Raw genomic sequence first — 18,653 nt, 5'->3', positions numbered from 1 at the left:
ACCATTCTAACATCCCCTAGTTCTTAGAGTCTTCCCACCCCCACTAATGTTTAGGGAGGACAAGAGATTAAGCAGGCACACAAGTATAGTCTTCTCACCCCAGAGGCAGGTTCTAGATTAGTATTTTTAAGGATACAGTCTGTAAGGCACTTCATGGAAGCTTCTGGGTGATTTCTTGGATCTGATCCTGTCTTGAGAGATACCCTGCATCAGAAAGGCAAGGAAGTGGAGCACCAGATCAAGGAGTAGTTATTATTCCTTTAAAAACGGTGGGGGTGGGGTGTGTGGACGAACACAGGATAGATGAGACACGCGCAAAAGGAAGAGACGGGACACGCGGCTCCCACGTGGGTGCACTTTAATGGGGAGAGGGAAACACGATAAGGGATGGGGTGTGCGAGACACACAAGGGGCCAGAGAGGGGTGAGAGAGAGAGAGAGCGCGAGACCTCATGGAAGCTCGCTTTTAACGGGAAGCGCAAGGTTATCTGGGAGACCTGCACCTGGGCACGCCCGCGCGCACAGGTGTCGGTAATCCAGGAGGAGTCTGGGAGCTGTAGTTTCCAAGGAATAACAGTAGTCAAGGTAATTCTACTTAGGGTTGATAGAAGAGGCTACCTTACTTCTCGAAGGGTGTAGTAGGGATCTTGGATGTGGAGAGTCTGCAAAAGCCAGTGCCAAAGCCTAGATGTGGGTTTTTCATTCCATCCCGATTGAGGAACCAATGGCATAACTGTTCAGAGGAGACAGGATGCAGGAGTGTAAGGTGTGCTGCAATGCCTTGGTCTATTGCCTCACTATCAGCAAAAAAGTCATTTTACAATCTGGGAATGGTCAGGGAGGGAGGAAGGAATGCGAGCACAAAGAATACCCCTGATTGTTATAACCTCATTAAGGATAGCTTCCTGTTTAAACAGGAAGGTCTGTAGAAACCTGAGAATTGAATGCTGTTTTTGTAATAATATATTTGATTAATTCTTTGAGAATTTTATAGAATATATTTTGATCATATTCATACCAATTCATTTTACCAGCTCACACAGATCCAGCCCCCATTGTCCTCTCTCCTTCCTTTTAATTTTTAATATTGATGCAAAAACACTCAATAAAATACTGGTAAATAAAATCCAAGAACACATTAAAAAATCATCTACCATGATCAAGCTGGCTTCATTCCAGAGATACAGGGATAGTTCAACATACAAAAAAAAAATCTACCAATGTAATCCACTATATAAAAAAAACTGAAAGAAAAAAAGTGATATGATCATCCCATTAGATGCTGAAAAATCATTTGACAAAATCCAACACCCCTTCATGATAAAGATCTTGGAAAGATCAGGGGTATAAGGAACACCTAAATATAATAAAAGTACCATACAGCAAGCCAACAGCCAATATTGAATTAAATGGAGAGAAACTCAAAGTGATTCCACTAAAATCAGGAATAAGACAAGGCTGTCCACTCTATCCATATAGTTTTTGAAGTTCTAGATAAAGCAATAAGACAACAAAAGGAGATCAAGGGGATACAAATAGGAAAGGAAGAAGCCAAACTCTCACTATTTGTGGATTATATGATAGTTTATATAAGCAACTCCAAAAATCCTACCAGGGAACTCCTACAGCTGATAAACACTTTCAGTAATGTAGAAGGATACAAAACCAATTAAAAAAAATCAATAACCTTCCTATATACAAGTGATAAAGAAGCTGCAAAAGAAATCAGAGAAACATCACCCTTTACAATAGCCACAAATAACAAAATATTTTGGGGTAATCCCAGGGAGATCCATGCATTCCAAAAATGGAAAAATCTAGGTAAGTAAACAAGAATTGAGCTTTTGAGAAAGTGAGGAGAATGGAAAGGCTGTGGGAAGGGGGAGGGGAGGGGATGAAGCTGGCCTTCCAAAGCCCCTGCAAGGGAAAATCTACTATGGGTCAACTTGGAATCAATTGGTAGGACTGGAGGAGCAAGGCAGAGGGAATTGTTTGTGTCTGTTGGAGTAGGGTCAAAGTTCAAATTGTTTTACTTTTCAGAGTTCCATCTGTTATGGTACCACTTTACTTATTTAAAATTCATTTAAAGTTTGTGAAGAAGCTTATAGGGCACTCATAAACACATTTAAAGAGGTAGATCTGTGCATTACAGGATCTGTCCATGGGAATCCAGGAGTTTTAGCAATACTTTTCAAGGCTTATACAGAAAATATAGGAAATGGGCAGCAAAGACTGAGCTGGATAGTAGAAATAAGAAAGTGAAAATGAAAGAAGTGACTAACTGGGTATCCGGATTTGATTTCATTGGGCACACTGTACAGCTTTTGAAATTTTTTCTTCCTTTTCTGTTGGTCAGACAGTTGATTTTCATTTGCAAACGAGAGTCTGATGATTTATCCGAGAGGAGAACATTTTCTTTTATTTCATCGTCTGTCTAATGAATTCCCCTGGCAAAGCACAAGGTTATAACATGTATGTATGTGTACTTGCCGGCGAACGACCTAGATTTGAAATCCAGTCCCAACTATGTGACCTTTGGTTTTCATTTAACTTCTCAATTACAATGACTATCTTTGTTTAATGAAAATGAGGAATTGTTTTAGGGTTCAAGCAAATCTATGTGAAAGATTTTAAAGTACTCACTTTCATAGTTCATGACTTGTGTAAGATAAAAGCTCAGATTTGAATACATTTCAAAGTTTAGAGCAACGTCTTTCTCTGTCATTAATTACTGTATATCAACACGGCTTTCTCTCACTTTTAAAAAATGATCCTAATATCATACTTAAAGTTTTATACAAAGTAAGGTATGTAATCAAGCTTGATCCATGACACATGTTCTGTCTATTTTAGGCAATATAACCAATTGAAATAATCTGGATTGAAACTCTTGTTGATTTGATCTTCTGGTGATAGCCTTTAGTTCTGGTAGTTCCATGGTTTTATTTGCGCCTGTACCTTACTATTTTACTAAGCAGCAGTGTTTGGCTTTGTGTTTCCTGGTGGCACCATTTAGACAGACACTACATACATTGTGAGTGTGTGCTGGCGCCGCAGAATTTGGTGGCCCCTTTGAGTAAGGTAAATATTTTATTGGTATATATGTGGAAATTTATTTTAAAAAGATACTCCTCCAAAGAACCAATTGAGCACACCAAAGCCTTTTTCCTGACTATTCAGATTCATTAAATACATTAACAAAGGCAATTGATTTCTGTTACCAAAATTTATGGTAATTTTAGAATTGGGTGATTTTTTTTATTTCAAGAAAAGCATATTTTATAATATTGTCTGCTGCAGTGACAGCAAGGGGAAACTTACCTGTGCCATTTATGATTTCTGTCCTGATTGTCAAATTTTGTTTTAGGTTGTCATTTTAGCATCAAGCCATGTCTTCCTAGTATTACCGCATTTCTACAGCTGCCCGATCGTCATAGCTAAGCACAGAAGTCACTTAGCTGAAGGCTTTCACCCCAGGTTACAGCTTTCTTTGTTGTGTTGTTGGGGTTGGAACCCTGCTTCAGGCTTTCGAGATGAATGTTCTATGACTGAGCTACATTCCAGCCCTGGGGACCATTAGGTCAACCCGCTACATACTTCTCTTAGTAACCTGAGCTTTGTTTCAGAGGCACTTACGGTGGTGCAGAACAGCGCTACGCTTTCTAGCCCCCACGTTAGGGAGTATTAAAGGCAACTGGAAATTATGCTTAATTCGTATTCAAGAAAAGCTTCACATTTATCTTGCAAAATTAAATTGAGAAGAAGGATTTTTTTAGTAACAGATAGAGTTATTTATAATCACTTTATTTCTTTTTTAAAATACATATGAAACAATAAAATTATATTTCAAGTGCTTTTCCATTTCTTTTACAAAAGTAATTATGAACTACCCTTCATAACAACTTTGAGGTTTCTTTGTTACATAATTCATCTGATCCTGACAAATATGTTCGTACACTCTAAAGAAGACAGGAAAAAATACCAAAATACAATGTGTAACACCTTTTCAGAGGGTTTACAGAAACACCTGCTCGAAGGAATATGATTATAAGATGTCAAGATTTGCAAATGACTGGTCACCATGTACAAAGTCAGAGATGTGAATTTCAAGACTTTAGTTTCTGTTCTATAATGTAGAAGTCAAAGATACTGACTTAAACAATGGCTAAGTATGAAATCACAAACTTCACTTGAAAAGTTACATTAAGAACAACGACTTAAAGGTATTGAAAAAAGATGAACTATGGTGGATTCAAATTGCCTGAGGCTCTGTGGGAAGAAGAGGACTAGCAGGTCTTATCAGTATACATGGCCACTATCAACTTGTAAGGGAGTTAGAGGAAACATCATGTTTATGACGGAAGCCAGTTTTTTTTTCTAGTTCGACTTATCTTAATTCTGAATTCACAGTGTTCTGTGATTTCTCCGTCTCTGAATGTGAACCCCATCTTTGCTCTGTTGGGTTAATAACAGCTAATGTTGGCAACCTGCATGTTGTACTCTTTGTTTAAGGAACAAGCTAGAAATGCAAATATTTTACATATTGGAGTTTTGCCTGCTTCTCCTTGATGCAGTGAGCTCTTCATGTTGATACTACTAAATTCTTTAAATGCAAAGCTTAAAGGACTCTACAAGAAAAACAGCGAATCTTAATGAAACCTATGAGATAATTTACATAAGTATTTATAGAGGATGACAATTGTGTTGTTTTACATAATCTTGGGGAAAGCAGTTATTAGGAGTGTGCAAAGTTTTCAGCAAATCATGGAAAGATATAATTCCCTGTCTTAATGCTCAGATGAGGCACACAAGAAGCAATATGGCAAGCCTTAGCGAATCTATCCATTTTATACATTAACTTTGCAACATCAAAACTTATTCTTAGTGAATTTTGACTCATATCTGTAAATTGCATCAGTATTCAGTAATTTATTTTCAAGAAACAAAATCCTCATGAGATTGGATAATTAAAACTCAGTCATATGTTCAGTAAGTATGACATTCTGTGCACAGTGGGTGTAACTCAACAGAACATCAGAAGACAATGGTTTACTTTTACCCTCTGTGATAAAATCAGACGTAGTGTCAGTGTTTGGAAAGGGTCTCATGGTCTACATCAAAAATTATTATAGGCTTGAGATTAAAATATTTCCATATAAATATATCAAGAGCAACTCGTATTTCTCATCACAATAGAGATTAAAAATAGGATTTATATAAATAGTTCCCTCTGGGAGGAGTGTATCGAATCATCTCAGACATACAAAATACTATCATTTCTTTTAAACATCTTTTACTTATTTTTTCTCAGTCACTGCTTTTTAGTATTCAAATATTTTCATTACGTAAATCATTAAGGCTTACCTTGGTCCTTAATTGAATGATTCTCTCTCTCTCTCTCTTTAGCACAGCACTACCATGCTACCAAATCAAACTTATTGTAGTTCCTTAATAGACATGATGAAAGGAAAATATCAATTTAACTGCATTTTAATAAAAATGCATTTTAATAAAAATGCAGTTAAATGCATTTTGATCAAACGAGAATGCATTTTGATCAAATATGCAGGGCCACTCTTCAAATACATCTTTTTGATTAACATTAATGGTTGATTATAAGTAGCTACCTTAATCTTAACTGACAGATTATCGGATAAATATTGATCTTTTAATGAAAGAAAATTCTTAGTTAATAGAATACCTAAGAGATAATGTTTTGGAAATAGCATTTTACTTAATTATCTCTTTTCCCCATGTAAAGTATTAAAACTCATTTTTCTCCTTAATACTAGGTCTTTACGGCAGGTTCAGATAAATGGTATCCTGAACCTTGTCTCTGAGTAATTATTAAATGCTAAGTTATGGAGTTTTGGAACATTATTTGAGAATTTATTGCCCACTGAAACTTAAAATACAAAAGAGTTCCTTTTTTACGATACCTCAATATCTTTGTTTCCTATGCTTTAATATCTTTTTCACTACCCATATGGTTTCTTTAAATTATCTCATTTTCAGGTTTTTAAAAATCTACTTGCTGACAACAGTACACTTTTAGTCTAAAAACGACAAGCATTGAAACCAGCTCGGTCATCTCAGAAAAACTGTAATTGCTAGAAGACCAAGTTGTGACACAAGGTCATGCTTTCTTTACGTTTAACAAAGATGCCGAGTGGTTACCCAAGGCCATACCAACCCAGTTTTCTAACTATTTGCAGTTAAACTGGTTGGTAATATCTCAGCTATTATAACAAAAAATCAGACAAATTCTGCTCAAGAATATATCAAGTAGTCTTTTCTGAAGAGGTAGAAAGAAATTGGTGTGTGTTCAATGTTATGATTTTATGTTCCTTTATTGTAGTGATTCCTGGCTGCTTGGACATCTCATTTTGGAATAAATTATGATTTGCTTTATAGATAGTAATGATGGCAGTGGAATGGAATTCTGACTTATTTTTACTTTTGAAGTAGCTCCTGAATGAAAGCTTCAAGAGACTGAGTGTTTCTTACTGAGCCTGGAAATTTTTAAAAGAATAAACACTACAAAAGAACACTCATAGTTGTGAGTATCAATTAACGATCACAACCAAATCTCTCAGATACATTTGCTCTACTATAAACCCTGAGTCAGTATTGATTGCTTGTGAGCTCCCTGCAGTGACTAATATGTGCACACACCACAAAACTATATGACGGTGCATGACTGGCTCCGCTTCCTCCCATTACTTCCCTGGCGTTTGTCCTAACATTTGGTACTGAACTGAGTGTCTATGAACATGGTGAGTTTTACATGTGAGGTACCAGCAACACAGGGTGGCCTGAAAAAGCAATCAATAACCAGTGAGAAAAATGCATTAGGAAGCAGATGATCGTACCTGGACCTTTTGACTAAAATCTAATGTAGGACACCAATGAGGAACAAATCAAAATCGCAAACGAATCGGCTGCTGGATTTGTGAAAGGAGGGTGCACTAGACACATACTGGTGTCTTCATGTTCAGTGTACTTAGCAACTGCGCTGTCAGGCCCACAAGGCGACACTGAATCTTTTTCCCTAGATGCATATGTTGGTGAGTCCCTGAATGCATCCCTGAAATCGGGAATTTATTGTATACCTAAATTACAGCTTCATGCTGCATCAACCCGCACATACCATCCCACAGGCTAGTGGAGGGCGTCTGCAACACTGACCCGTATTTAAACGCTGAGAAACTAACAGTACCTCACAAGCAGAGAGAAGGTTCTGTGCTTGGAAGGGGAGGATGAGGGGGCGTTGCATAAGACACATAAGGATTGTTTTTTTCTCAGCACGAACTGTCGTTCTAATGAATTTGTGCAGTACTCTGAGAGAAAACTCTCACACATTAGCTGAAAGTTGTGAAATTTCTCTCTTTAATCTCTTTCCTAGGTTGAGCAAATGCTTTGACGTACTTCTCATGAGAAATAAATGACTTAATTCTCGTGTAATTTTGCATTTAATTTTTTTTCCAATCTAATTTTCATCTACTTGCCTCCTATTTAAAATATTCTGGTTACCTGACAGTTCCCTTTTGTTCCTCGGAAGGTTTAGCCTGTTCTCTTTAGGAAGTTAGCTGTGATCTTGCCAGGAGTAAGTCTATAAGATATCATTTTGAATGAAAATGCATACACCACCTACTTAAGAAATGTCACAGCTATATCTACTGCTAAAGTATCTCCCTAAATGTTAGCACACTAGGATTCTAGCGTTTTCTTTCCATCTAACAGCTATTATTTTACAGTGAAACAAAGACTTCAAGATTAGTTGTCATCTTGAGTCTCCCAGTCTGCCACAAGTAGGGTTTGTTTCTGTTTGTTTGTGTGTTTTGACTTGACAGGAGAGTCAAGTGTTTTCAGACATATTTCTCTTATTTTTAATGAGAAAAAGCTTAGTATTATTTTTACATTATCTTGACATAGGCATTTTTGAAAAGTTTTAGGCAGAACTGAGTTTACACCGAGAATATTAATGTGTGATGTGTTTTCATTCTAGTTAACAGTAATTGAATCTTGATGAGAGAAATTCAAGACTTTTAAATATATTTCCTAATATTTGAAATAAGGGATTTTACAAATATAAAAACTTCATTGTCTAAAACTTTCTCATCCTAATTAACTTGTTTTAAAATTCCAAATACAAATTTTCTTCCTTTTAAAAAACCTTATTGTGGAATAAACTTTAAATACGCACACTTCGAAAGTAAGGTTAATTTCATACAGTTTCCGTCCAGTGGGGTCTTAAAATGAGACAATAAAAAGCTGGCCTGATTTCAAAGAAAGTTCTCTTGTAAACAAAAAAGCATTTGCATAGTTTTTTCCTCTAATGGTTTGATTAATTAATCTGTTTGAAAGTCAATGGCTGGCTATCTAATCCTTTGGAATATGTTTGTTTGTATTAAGTGTGAAAGTTGTACTGTTTGTAACATGCATCTATAGTTTGTTGAACAAGTCATGCTTTCCTTGAGACTCTCCACTCCAGTGAGATCCTGAGTGGGTGGAGTCATCACCTGTCTATCTAAAAGACCATGGCACTGAGAGCGGCTGGACTTTTGGTTTCTGTTAAGTGCGATCCATCAAAATCATGGGAGCACACGGCAGCTTCATGTCACAGAACAGACACACCACAGTACGGGAGAACCTTGAAAGATGAAGTTATGACTGTAGCCTCTTAGGGTGGATACCAATGCTACCCTTGAGGTGAAGACGACTAGAAGTTTCAGAACTAGCAACTAAGCATTATAGCAGGTGTCTGGACTACTGTTGACAACCTGCTACTCAATGTCACTTTGTATATTTATATTCAAAGTGAGTTTTCATTTTTGCAGCTTAGCTGAGGGCCCCAAATAAGAAGCTTGAGGGATAAACCCCAATGACAAAAATGATGATTGCGAAGGAAAACTCTATTATCATACAAGTGACATTAATTAGAACTTGAAGGAGTTGATCCTGTGGAATTAATTTAAATGTGTTCATTAAAGTTTACATAAAGCCTGTACATCTGGAAATGATAGATTTTACTATTTCATACAACACAGGCATAAACTATATTTAATTTTACACACAACTGGGTTCTCTTGTCAAATAACTTATTTCTTTGTTTAAGCAAAGAATTAAAACATATTAAAACACGGTGCTAATAAATGACATGAAATATAAAATACCTTATATAACTAAGGACTATTAGTACTCAGATAAAATGCATTGATATGCTCAAAGTTAAAAACAGAAATAAACCAAGAGGTAAAACAAACAGAAATTATACAACAAGTTATTCATTATCATGGGTATATTTTAAATGAAGAAGTCAAATGTTCTGTGTCTGTGTATATCTGATTCGATGAGCACATGATTCTAGGTCTTTCTGTGACGTGGTTTTATTTGGAGGCTTTATGGTGTGGATGGTAGTCTTGGAGAAGAACAGGATCCTTGACTATCAAAGCTGGTTGCCCGGCCAGGTAACTGAAAGATAGGAATTTCAATCTGATCCAATGACGGCAAAGCATATAATGACAATCGTCTCTCTCTCTCTCTCTCTCTCTCTCTCTCTCTCTCTCTCTCTCTCTCTCTCTCTCTCTCTTTTTTTCTCTTTTAATAGTGATTTTCATGCACAATTTGTAAATCTCTGAAGATAAGATTTCTGTAACCTCCACACTCTTCAGAACTTACCTTCTAAGGCAGAGAGAGAAAACGCAAACATTTCCTGTAACACACACTGTTTGAAGCATAGAACGTACACAGAACAGTGTCTCACTGCTCCTTTTACGGCTTTAGAAGGGTCCCACACTTTATAGGAGGCGCTTAGGTTTCTTTCTGTAATATTACTTATTATAGTGCAAGGTAAGAGCAGCAAGAAATTGTAGACACCAATGACTTATGATAATCTGAATGAGAAATGGCTCCCATAGGCTCCTAAATTTGAGGACTGTTTGGGAAGCTTATGGAACCATTGGAAGGGATAGCCTTGTTGGGTGAACTTTGAGGTTTACACCCTTAGTGCCCCTCTTCACATTTGTTCTGTTTCCTGTTTGTGGATAGAAACAGGCTCTCTCTGCTTCCTTCCATGGCCTCCTGCCACTACGCTTCTCCACCATATGGATATTCCTTTGGAACCATAAGCCAAAAAGAGCTGTCTTCCAGAGATCACTTCTGGTCTTTGTATTTTATTACAGCAACAAACTGTAACACTAATTCAAGGCTGTGTTCCTTTTTCTTTTAAGTAGGAGGGAATTTTCATCTGTGGAATTCATAAATGGGAAGGCCAGCTTGTCAGGTGGCAACCCCAATGACAAGGGTAAGTCTCATGATCCTTAGATATCTATATTTTGAGAGTTTAATGAAGTTTGATTAATGAAGTTGAAATAAGTAGATTTTTTTCTAAGTGAGGCTTTCACCTCTGTTTACCAACTTACTCAGCTCTTGAATAACTAGTACTTTCTCATTTATTCCTTCTCTAACAAGAAAAAATATAATTTCACTCTTCATTTTCCTGTAGTGCTAAATTCAGGCTGTGCATATGTCTCTGGTCCATACAATCTGTTTGTCTACTAAATAAAGACATAGGGGATGAAAAAAAGATACGTGTAGAGGAAAGCACACTTGTCTTTTAATGCCAGTTGTCCCTGATCCAGTTACTAGAAAACTATCTGTGATCGAATGCCATGCTATGTCCTGTGTTCTTATGTGTCTTTTGCTACATAGGAACTGATGGGGGACTGAAAAAGATGACGTTAGAGACTCTGAAACAAAAGCGAGAGAATTGTTTTGAAAGGTAAATAAGGGAAATGTCAAATGAAAGTTAGCAGGTAAAAACAAAATATTTAAGTAACAGCAATATAACTGAGGGCAGAGGCAGCACCCACATCCTTACCTCCAGCAGGGGGTGCCAGTGTGTGATCGGTTTCCGGTGGTAGGCCAGCATTTCGTTCCAGTGGTCTCGCCCAAGACCCTCAGCGTCTAGTCCAGTTCGACACACGCCTATGACCTCATTGTGCCCCACCCTAGGATTTGTGGAATATCATACTTTCACTGTCAGAATTCAAAGGTAAGTGGAATGTTCCACATTTCAGTACAGTTTTTTAACACATCATCAAAATCAGCAGATTCTACATGCTATGGTGGTCTCCAGACCCAGATCTTACTTTTGTACTTTCAGTGATCCATGGGCAGTCACTGTTTGAAAATATCAAATGAAAAGTTCTAGAAACAAATAACACATCAATATTAAATAATGCTTTATATAGTAGCTTGTTATAATTGTCCTATTTTATTATTTGTTACTTGTCACTGGCAATCTCGTACACAATTTATAAAGCAGACTTTCTGAAGATCTGTACATGTAGGAAGAACAGAATACATGGAGCTCACCACTGTCTTTGTTTTCCATAACCTATGGAACATGATAGAACATATTCCCTATAGAGAAGGGATTATTGTGTAGCAGTTTAGAGTAAATGAAAATTTCTAAATAAAAATTAAGTAGGCCAGGTGTGGGGTTTGGCTGAGAGGTGGAGACATGAAGATCAGAAGTTCAAGTTCATCATTATTTACAGAGAAAGTTTTGAGGCCAGCCTGGGGTACATGGGATCTTGTCTCAAAACCAACCAACCAACCAACCAACCAACCAACCAACCAATCAACCAACCAACCAGACCAGACCAAAAAAAAAAAAAAAGGCCCAGAGATAATTAACTAAATAATATCAACATACAAAATGAATTTACATATAAAAGACTCATAAACCTATGCAATGTTGACAAGGAAAGTGTGTGTCTGGGACACCAACAGACCCCTCACTTCTACAACGCTGCTTTCTGGGATGCAGTCCTACCCAACCCCCACACTGTCAGGAGAAACCCTACTCTTTTCACAAGCCTTGCTCTGTGATAGTGCTTAGACTGTATGGCAGGAGGACAGTGCTCACTTTCTGGCATAACAGTCTCTATTTTACTGACTAAATTATATGCGTGAGTGCGCTATTGCTGGCAGTATAATTAAGGGGGGTAGGACTGTGTTTAGTCCCACCACTATGATTTATCACTGCATAACAAAGCATACCATTTGACATTACTATTTTCTATTTATGCCCCACTTTCACTGCAACCAATAAAAATGATAGCTAATATTTATTTTTACTTTTTTATTTTTGATATTAAAATATAATTATACTGTATTTCCATATCCCCCTTTCTCTCTCCAAACAGGCTCAGAGACTGTTCTCTCTCCTTCACATTCATGGCCTCTTTTTCTCATTAATTGCTATTGTATGTACATAGGTATATGTTCAGGCATATGCATTCCTAAATATAAGCTCTTCAGTCTGTATAATGTTACTCGTATGTATGTTTCCAGGGCTGACCATTTGGCATTGGATGACCTATTGGCGTGCTTTTCCCTGAAGAAGACCACCTCTCCTGCTCCCAGAATTTCTCAGTCACCTGTTGTTCTTTGTGTAGGGTTGGGGCCTTGTAGTATTTTCTTTATCCTCTTGGGCTTGTCAGTTGATGCAGTCCTTGTTCAGCTCACATTTATGCAGTCACGTTGGTGATATTTCATGGGTGTAGCTTCTGCCATTACTAGGAGACAGTCTCACAGCAAACTCCCTGACTCTCTGGCTCTTGTAATCTTTCTACCTGCTCTTCTGCAATGTTTCCTGAGCCTTAGGCATGGAAGTGTTCTGTAGATGTATCCATTTGGACTGGGGATAACTAATATTTTTTGAGAGTTCACTATGTAAAGATAGTTTTTTCCCCCAAGCATTTTAACATAATTAATCCTGAGCCTGTGACTCTCACTCTGGGTAACATTATTATCATCTCATTTCATAACAAACTGGAGGCCCAGAAGAGTCAATGGTGGAAGCTGGGTCCCATCAGGAAAGTCAAGACAGCACCTGGCATGCTGGGCTTCTTTCTTTTTAATCTTTTTGAAGCCAGGTCTTATGCAGCCCAGGCTGCCCTCAGACGTACTATGTAGCTGAACTGAGCCTCCTGCCTGCTCCCCCTGAGTGTTAAGCTTACATGTCTCTGCCATCCCAACTTTCTTCAAAAGCCGGTTCTTGAAACAGAATGTAATATGAAAGAATCTGAAATACTTTCTACAGAATCATTTAGATCTCTGAGGAGGCTTTGGGGGTAATTCGAGGATGCTCCAGTATGTTTTTCTGGTCTTCTCCTATGTAAATTCATGGCACTATGAAGTTTTCCAACAAGCATATTTATAGGAATAATTTTTATCTTACTGATTTATGTGGCATTAATATTTATTTCCTTAACATTGGGTTGATGACATGCTTAGCTGTACCTACTCAAACTCACTGCTTTTTTTTTTTTTTTTAAACTCACTGCTTTGAATAGTCAATAGGGGTAGGTGTTAAAGCAAAATAGGGCTATTCATGAAAACATTTATAGAGTGTTTAACATTTGAAGAATGGGATAATTCAAGATTTTTCTACTACTGAAAAGTTATCACAGATCCTTTTCCTTTAATATAAATTCAAGTAGACCAGAAAATATTAATTTATTTATTTATATTTTTAGGGGCTGGCTTTGAGACACTATCCTACCACTCCTCCTAGTCCAATGAGTATTCTTTTAAGCATTTTATATTCATGTTCTACACAAGTGGTAGAGTTATCAAAAGCAATGTATAAAAGCATTGAGCTGATCACCATGCATCTTCCAGTTCCATTATCACCCCACGTTCCACAGCATGTTAACAGTTTCCCAGTGGAGAAGGTGAATCCCAAAGACATGCTGGCCTTCAAAGCCAATTCGTTATAGAGTTGGGGTGAGCATCACTATCCTTGTGTGGTAGCCCCTCTAGTGAAGTCAACTCTGGACTGCAGTGCTTGTTATTCTGAAGAAAAGGTCCTCACCAACCCTACATCTAAATAGTTCTTCATACTCCTTGCGGACCTTTCTTCAGCCTCAGGTGAATGTTAAGAAAGACTGCTTTGGAGGTGAAAACAAAAGAAAACTATAAGTATAGATTCTCATGCATCATTGCCCTGTTTTTATTTCAAGTGAGATCTGCTGTAACAGTGAGTAACCTGGAAAGCAGATGTGACCTGGCTATGACAACTTGAAGATCTGCATCGGGGCCAGCAGCCTCCACCCACCTGTCATAATCCATGACGGCAATGCACAGGCTGACCTGGTCCACATTCTCCGGAGGGATGTCGAAAATAATGGCTTCATTGTACACAGGATTGAGAGTGTTTTTCTTTGTAGTCGTTTTCCGTTTCTTAAGTCGTCGGCCCTCACACATCAAAGACACTTTGACATAAGGATCTGTGAGAAGGGAGATAATTTTATTAAAATTAAAGCATTCATGCTATGCACAAAACACCATATTTAATTTTTACTAAATAAGAAAGTGTGTGTGAAAAAAAACAAAAACCCAGGATAGCTCAAACAATCCTGTATAGTAAAGGGACTTTCAGAGGCATCACCATCCTTGACTTCAAGCTCTACTATAAAGCTATAGTAATAAAAACAACTTGGTATTGGCATGAAAACAGACATGTGGGTCAGTGGAATAGAATCAAAGGCTGTGATTTAAATCCACACACCTATGAACACCTGTTTTTTTTTTTTACAAAGAAGCCAAATTATACAAAGAAAAAAAGCATCTTTAACAAATGGTGCTTGTATAATCATGTTAACATGTAGAAGAATGCAAATAAATTCATATCTATCACCCTGTACAAAACCCAGGTCCAAGTGGATCAAAGACCTCAACACAGATCCAGTTACACTGAACCTGACAGAAGAGAAAGTGAGAATGTAGCCTTGAATGCTTTAGCACAGGAGATAATTTCCTAAATATAACACCAGTAACACAGACACTGAGATCGATAATTAATAAACGGGACCTCCTGAAACTGAAAAGCTTCCATAAGGCAAAGGACATTGTCAATAAGACAAAATGGCAGCCTAGTGTGTGAGAAAAGATCCTCACCAACCTCACATCTGACAGAGGGCTAATGTCCAAAATATATAAAGAACTCAAGAAGATAAACATCAAAATGTCAAATAATCCAATTTAAAAAACAGATCTAAACAGATAATTCTCAATAGAAGATTCTCAAACAGTGAAAGACACTTAAAGAATTGCTCAACATCCTTAGTCATCAGGAACTGCATATCAAAATGACTCTGAGATACCATCTTATACCAATCAGAATGGGTAAGATCAAAAACACTGATAATAGTTTCTGTAGAAGAGGATGTGGAATAAGGGGAACACTCCTCCACTGCTGATGGAAGTACAAACTTGTATAGCCAATTTGGAAATTAGTATGGTGGTTTCTTAGAAAATTTGGAATCAATCTACCTCAAGACCCAGCTATACCAATTTTGGGTATATACACAAAGGATGTACAATCATAGCACAAGGATACTTGCTCAATTATGTTCATAGCAGTATTATTTGTAATAACCAGAATTTGGAAACATCCTAGATGCCCTTCAACTGAAGAATGAATAAGGAAAATATGGTACATTCGCACAATGGAGTACTACTCTACTCAGTTGTAAAAAAAAAATGACCCCATGAAATTTGCAAGCAAATATATGGATCTAGAAAAAAATTACTCTGAGTGAGGTAATCCAGACCTAGAAAGACAAACATGATATATACTCACTCATAGGTGGTTATTAGACATGAAGTAGAGGATAGCCAACCTGCAATCTATAGCCCCAGAGAGTCTAAATAACAATGAGGGCCCAAAGAGGAATTCATAGATTTTCCTGGGAAGGGGACATAGAAAAGATCTCCTGGGTAAACTAGGGGCAGAAGGCTAGGGGGACGGCAGGATGGTAACTAGTGGGAGCAGGATGGCCAGACTGGATGCAGGAGGTGGGTTGGTGGCAGGATGGAGGGGAAGAATAACCAAAGAGATGTCTTGATGGGGGCATTTTGGAGTTAGGGATAAACCTGGTGTCAGGGAAACCTCCAGGAAGCCACAAGGATGATCCCAACTAAGACACTTAGGAATAGTAGAGAGGGGGCCTGATCTAGCCATCTACTATAAACAGATTGGTGACTTCCCTAATTGTTATCAGAGATATTCTATCTGGTAACTGATGGAAACAGAGGCAGAGTTCTATGACAAGGCCTGTGTTGAGCTCCAAAAGTCTTGAGTAAGAAAGGGAAGAGGAATTATACAAGCCAGGGTTGCCATTATGGGGGAACTCACAGAGAGTTCACAAGAGAGCTCATGGACACTGGATCCACAGTTAGGGAGCCTGCATGGAACAGACCAAGGCCTTTTGCATGAGTGTGACAATTGTGTAGCTTGGTCCCTTAGTAACGCTGCTAACAGTGGGAGCAGGACCTCTCCCTGGTGCTTAGCTGGCTTTTGGTAACCTGGTTCGGCACACTGGATTACCTCACCGGACCTAGATTTAAGGGGAAAAGCTAGGTCCTGCCTCAACTTTACATGGATGCAGATGGAGGAGGGGGTAGGTTGGAAAGGGGAGAAGAGGAGGGAGGGGAAACTGGATGGTATGTAAAATAGTGAAAAAAGTTATTTAAATAAAACAAAGAAAGTGTGTGTGAACCCTTTAGTATTGATAGTTTTAAAATTAAATAACTTACTTTAGGAAAATAGATTCTTGATCTTATTTTGTCTATTCCTAGAGTCATAACTTTTGCTTCCTTAGAATAAGATATTAATTTCTTGAGCAAGTATGTACATTTTAAACTCTAGGGAAATGTATCTGTATCTAGAACATTTCAAGCAGCAAAAGGTATTCCTTATGGGAATTATGCACATATTGGTGCATGTAAGGGGCAATGTTAATATCTAACCTGCCCAGAAGCTTTTTTTTTTTAATACTTGGGAGACAATTCTAAGGGAGACATTCTTTCAGTGAGCAACAGCATCCTAATAAGGAAATGAGGTCTTCTTGCCTCTGCTCTCCTGCTACATCTCTGATGACCCTCTTTGCCTAAAACACCCTCAGTGGCTCCTTGGTTAGTGCAGATGCCTGCTGCAAGTTAGAATGAGATAGTACTCTCAAACATGGACTCTGATGAGGAAAAGCTTCACATAACCAGGAAGAGCTTCACATAACCGGGAGCAACTTCAAATTTTATAACAACTCTAGCACTGCTCTGCTTGGCTTAAAATGTCCCATAAAGGATAGAATAAGCAATAACTTGTTGGGTACCTTGTTGATGTTTAGCGATATACATTGACACAAGGTTTTCACCAAAATAAATTTAATTGTTCTTCTATGTCTTTCTGCAAACTTTAAGAAAGGAATGAGTAGTCATAGTGTGGTCCCCACATTAAGACGTCAAAGTGTTCCTGATAATTGGTCCCATCCTTTGCCACCTGCTGCTTTGCATTGCTTCATAATTCTCCGGGAAAATACCACAACATAAATTTATGTTCAGACACGTAAAAGGGAGGGTGAAGGGTGCACAGTGTGTTCCACTCCTTTGTCAAAAATTCCCACAATAGAAATTTTTCCCTAGCACTTCTTGACATACTGTTTTTGTGTGTTTCTCATAGTTTCTTTAGATGTTCCAAATTTTTACTGGAAAGGAGTCAAGGATGCAAACACAAATGATGAGCTTACATTTATGTTTCTCTGTAGATACATAAAAGAAGTAGACTCAATTTAAATATATCTTTGTATGGACACTTTCACAGCTGAAAGTCTAAGGACCTTCCCTTACAAACAGACTAGTTGGAAGCTTGGGAGAACAAAATAAATTAGGCATTTAGAAAGACTAGATTAGAAAAGAAAGGAAGAAAGGAAGAAAGAATGGCAAAAACCAAAGTTCAAAGTCAATCTATTGATAGTTTTTAAAGATTTCATAATTTTAATGTTACCTTTAAAAGGTGAATTGTAACATTTTGATTTACTATCTTACTTTCTGCTTTTATTTTTATCCCATAGCAGAGAGGTAATTAAAAGCCATATGGTTTTCATTATGAGAAATTATTTATGTAGGGATGTGTGTGCACTCACCCGATGACCCGGTGATGTCCATTGCCTTCAGATTTCTGCACTTGATCACTGTCAAAGTCATCCGCCCAGCGGTTGGCAGATAGCAAAGGGAAAACATGATTTCGCCCAGGTCTATGCTTTCCTAGATTGGCAATTGGTAATGTTAGCAATCTCAAACCACACACCATGAAAGCAAAACGAAAGGGAAGATAACTGAGAAAATTCACATTATTTGAATATTATAAAATTTTAAGTAATCTCATTGAGGATTCAGATACATTGTTACAAGTTGGTTCTTTCGTTTTTGTGAATGGAGTTAGTAAAAAGAACATATCCCAGCTGCTCACTTACCATTTGCAATTTAGCAGACTGCTGCTTCCACCCCCTGACCACCTTAGTCTTCAGTTTGTCACAAGGAACAAATGACAGCATGGTTTACTCAGAGGCTGAAGCCAAAACTAGTAGGTTCCTACTAGGAAGTGAGTCTTTGTTTCCTCTTACTCTGCGTCCAACCAAGTCAGAGCAGCTCTTCCCTAAACTACTGTCAAAACATGCCATCTATTACTGACTCTTCGGGGATCTATTATGACTGTTCAAACCACCGTCTCCCACCAGGATTGAATGACCTATAAAACTCATCTCCCATCCCGTAAGTTAAGCTTCACATAGCAAAGTG

The 18,653-nt window shown here is 37.7% G+C and overlaps 1 protein-coding gene across 1 annotated transcript in view; it reads right to left on the bottom strand.

Moving 5' to 3' along the window:
• Window positions 1-3,918: 3,918 nt before the first annotated feature.
• The window catches only part of Syt10 (synaptotagmin 10), a 59,899-nt gene continuing 45,164 nt past the window's right edge, over window positions 3,919-18,653 (bottom strand). Inside the window, exons 4-7 of the mRNA XM_050131059.1 lie at window positions 17,999-18,119; window positions 14,131-14,302; window positions 10,882-11,011; window positions 3,919-9,473 (exon numbers count right to left, since the gene is read on the bottom strand). Coding sequence (XP_049987016.1) covers window positions 9,402-9,473; window positions 10,882-11,011; window positions 14,131-14,302; window positions 17,999-18,119 — 495 coding nt within the window. The 3' untranslated portion in view covers window positions 3,919-9,401. The remainder of the gene's footprint in view (window positions 9,474-10,881; window positions 11,012-14,130; window positions 14,303-17,998; window positions 18,120-18,653) is intronic.

The sequence above is a fragment of the Alexandromys fortis genome, unplaced genomic scaffold (genome assembly GCF_014885135.2).
Source record: "Alexandromys fortis isolate MF-2015 unplaced genomic scaffold, M_Fortis_MF-2015_v1.1 scaffold_28, whole genome shotgun sequence".
NCBI classification, from domain to species: domain Eukaryota; kingdom Metazoa; phylum Chordata; class Mammalia; order Rodentia; family Cricetidae; genus Alexandromys; species Alexandromys fortis.
This window is presented reverse-complemented; position numbering and strand designations above follow the sequence as displayed.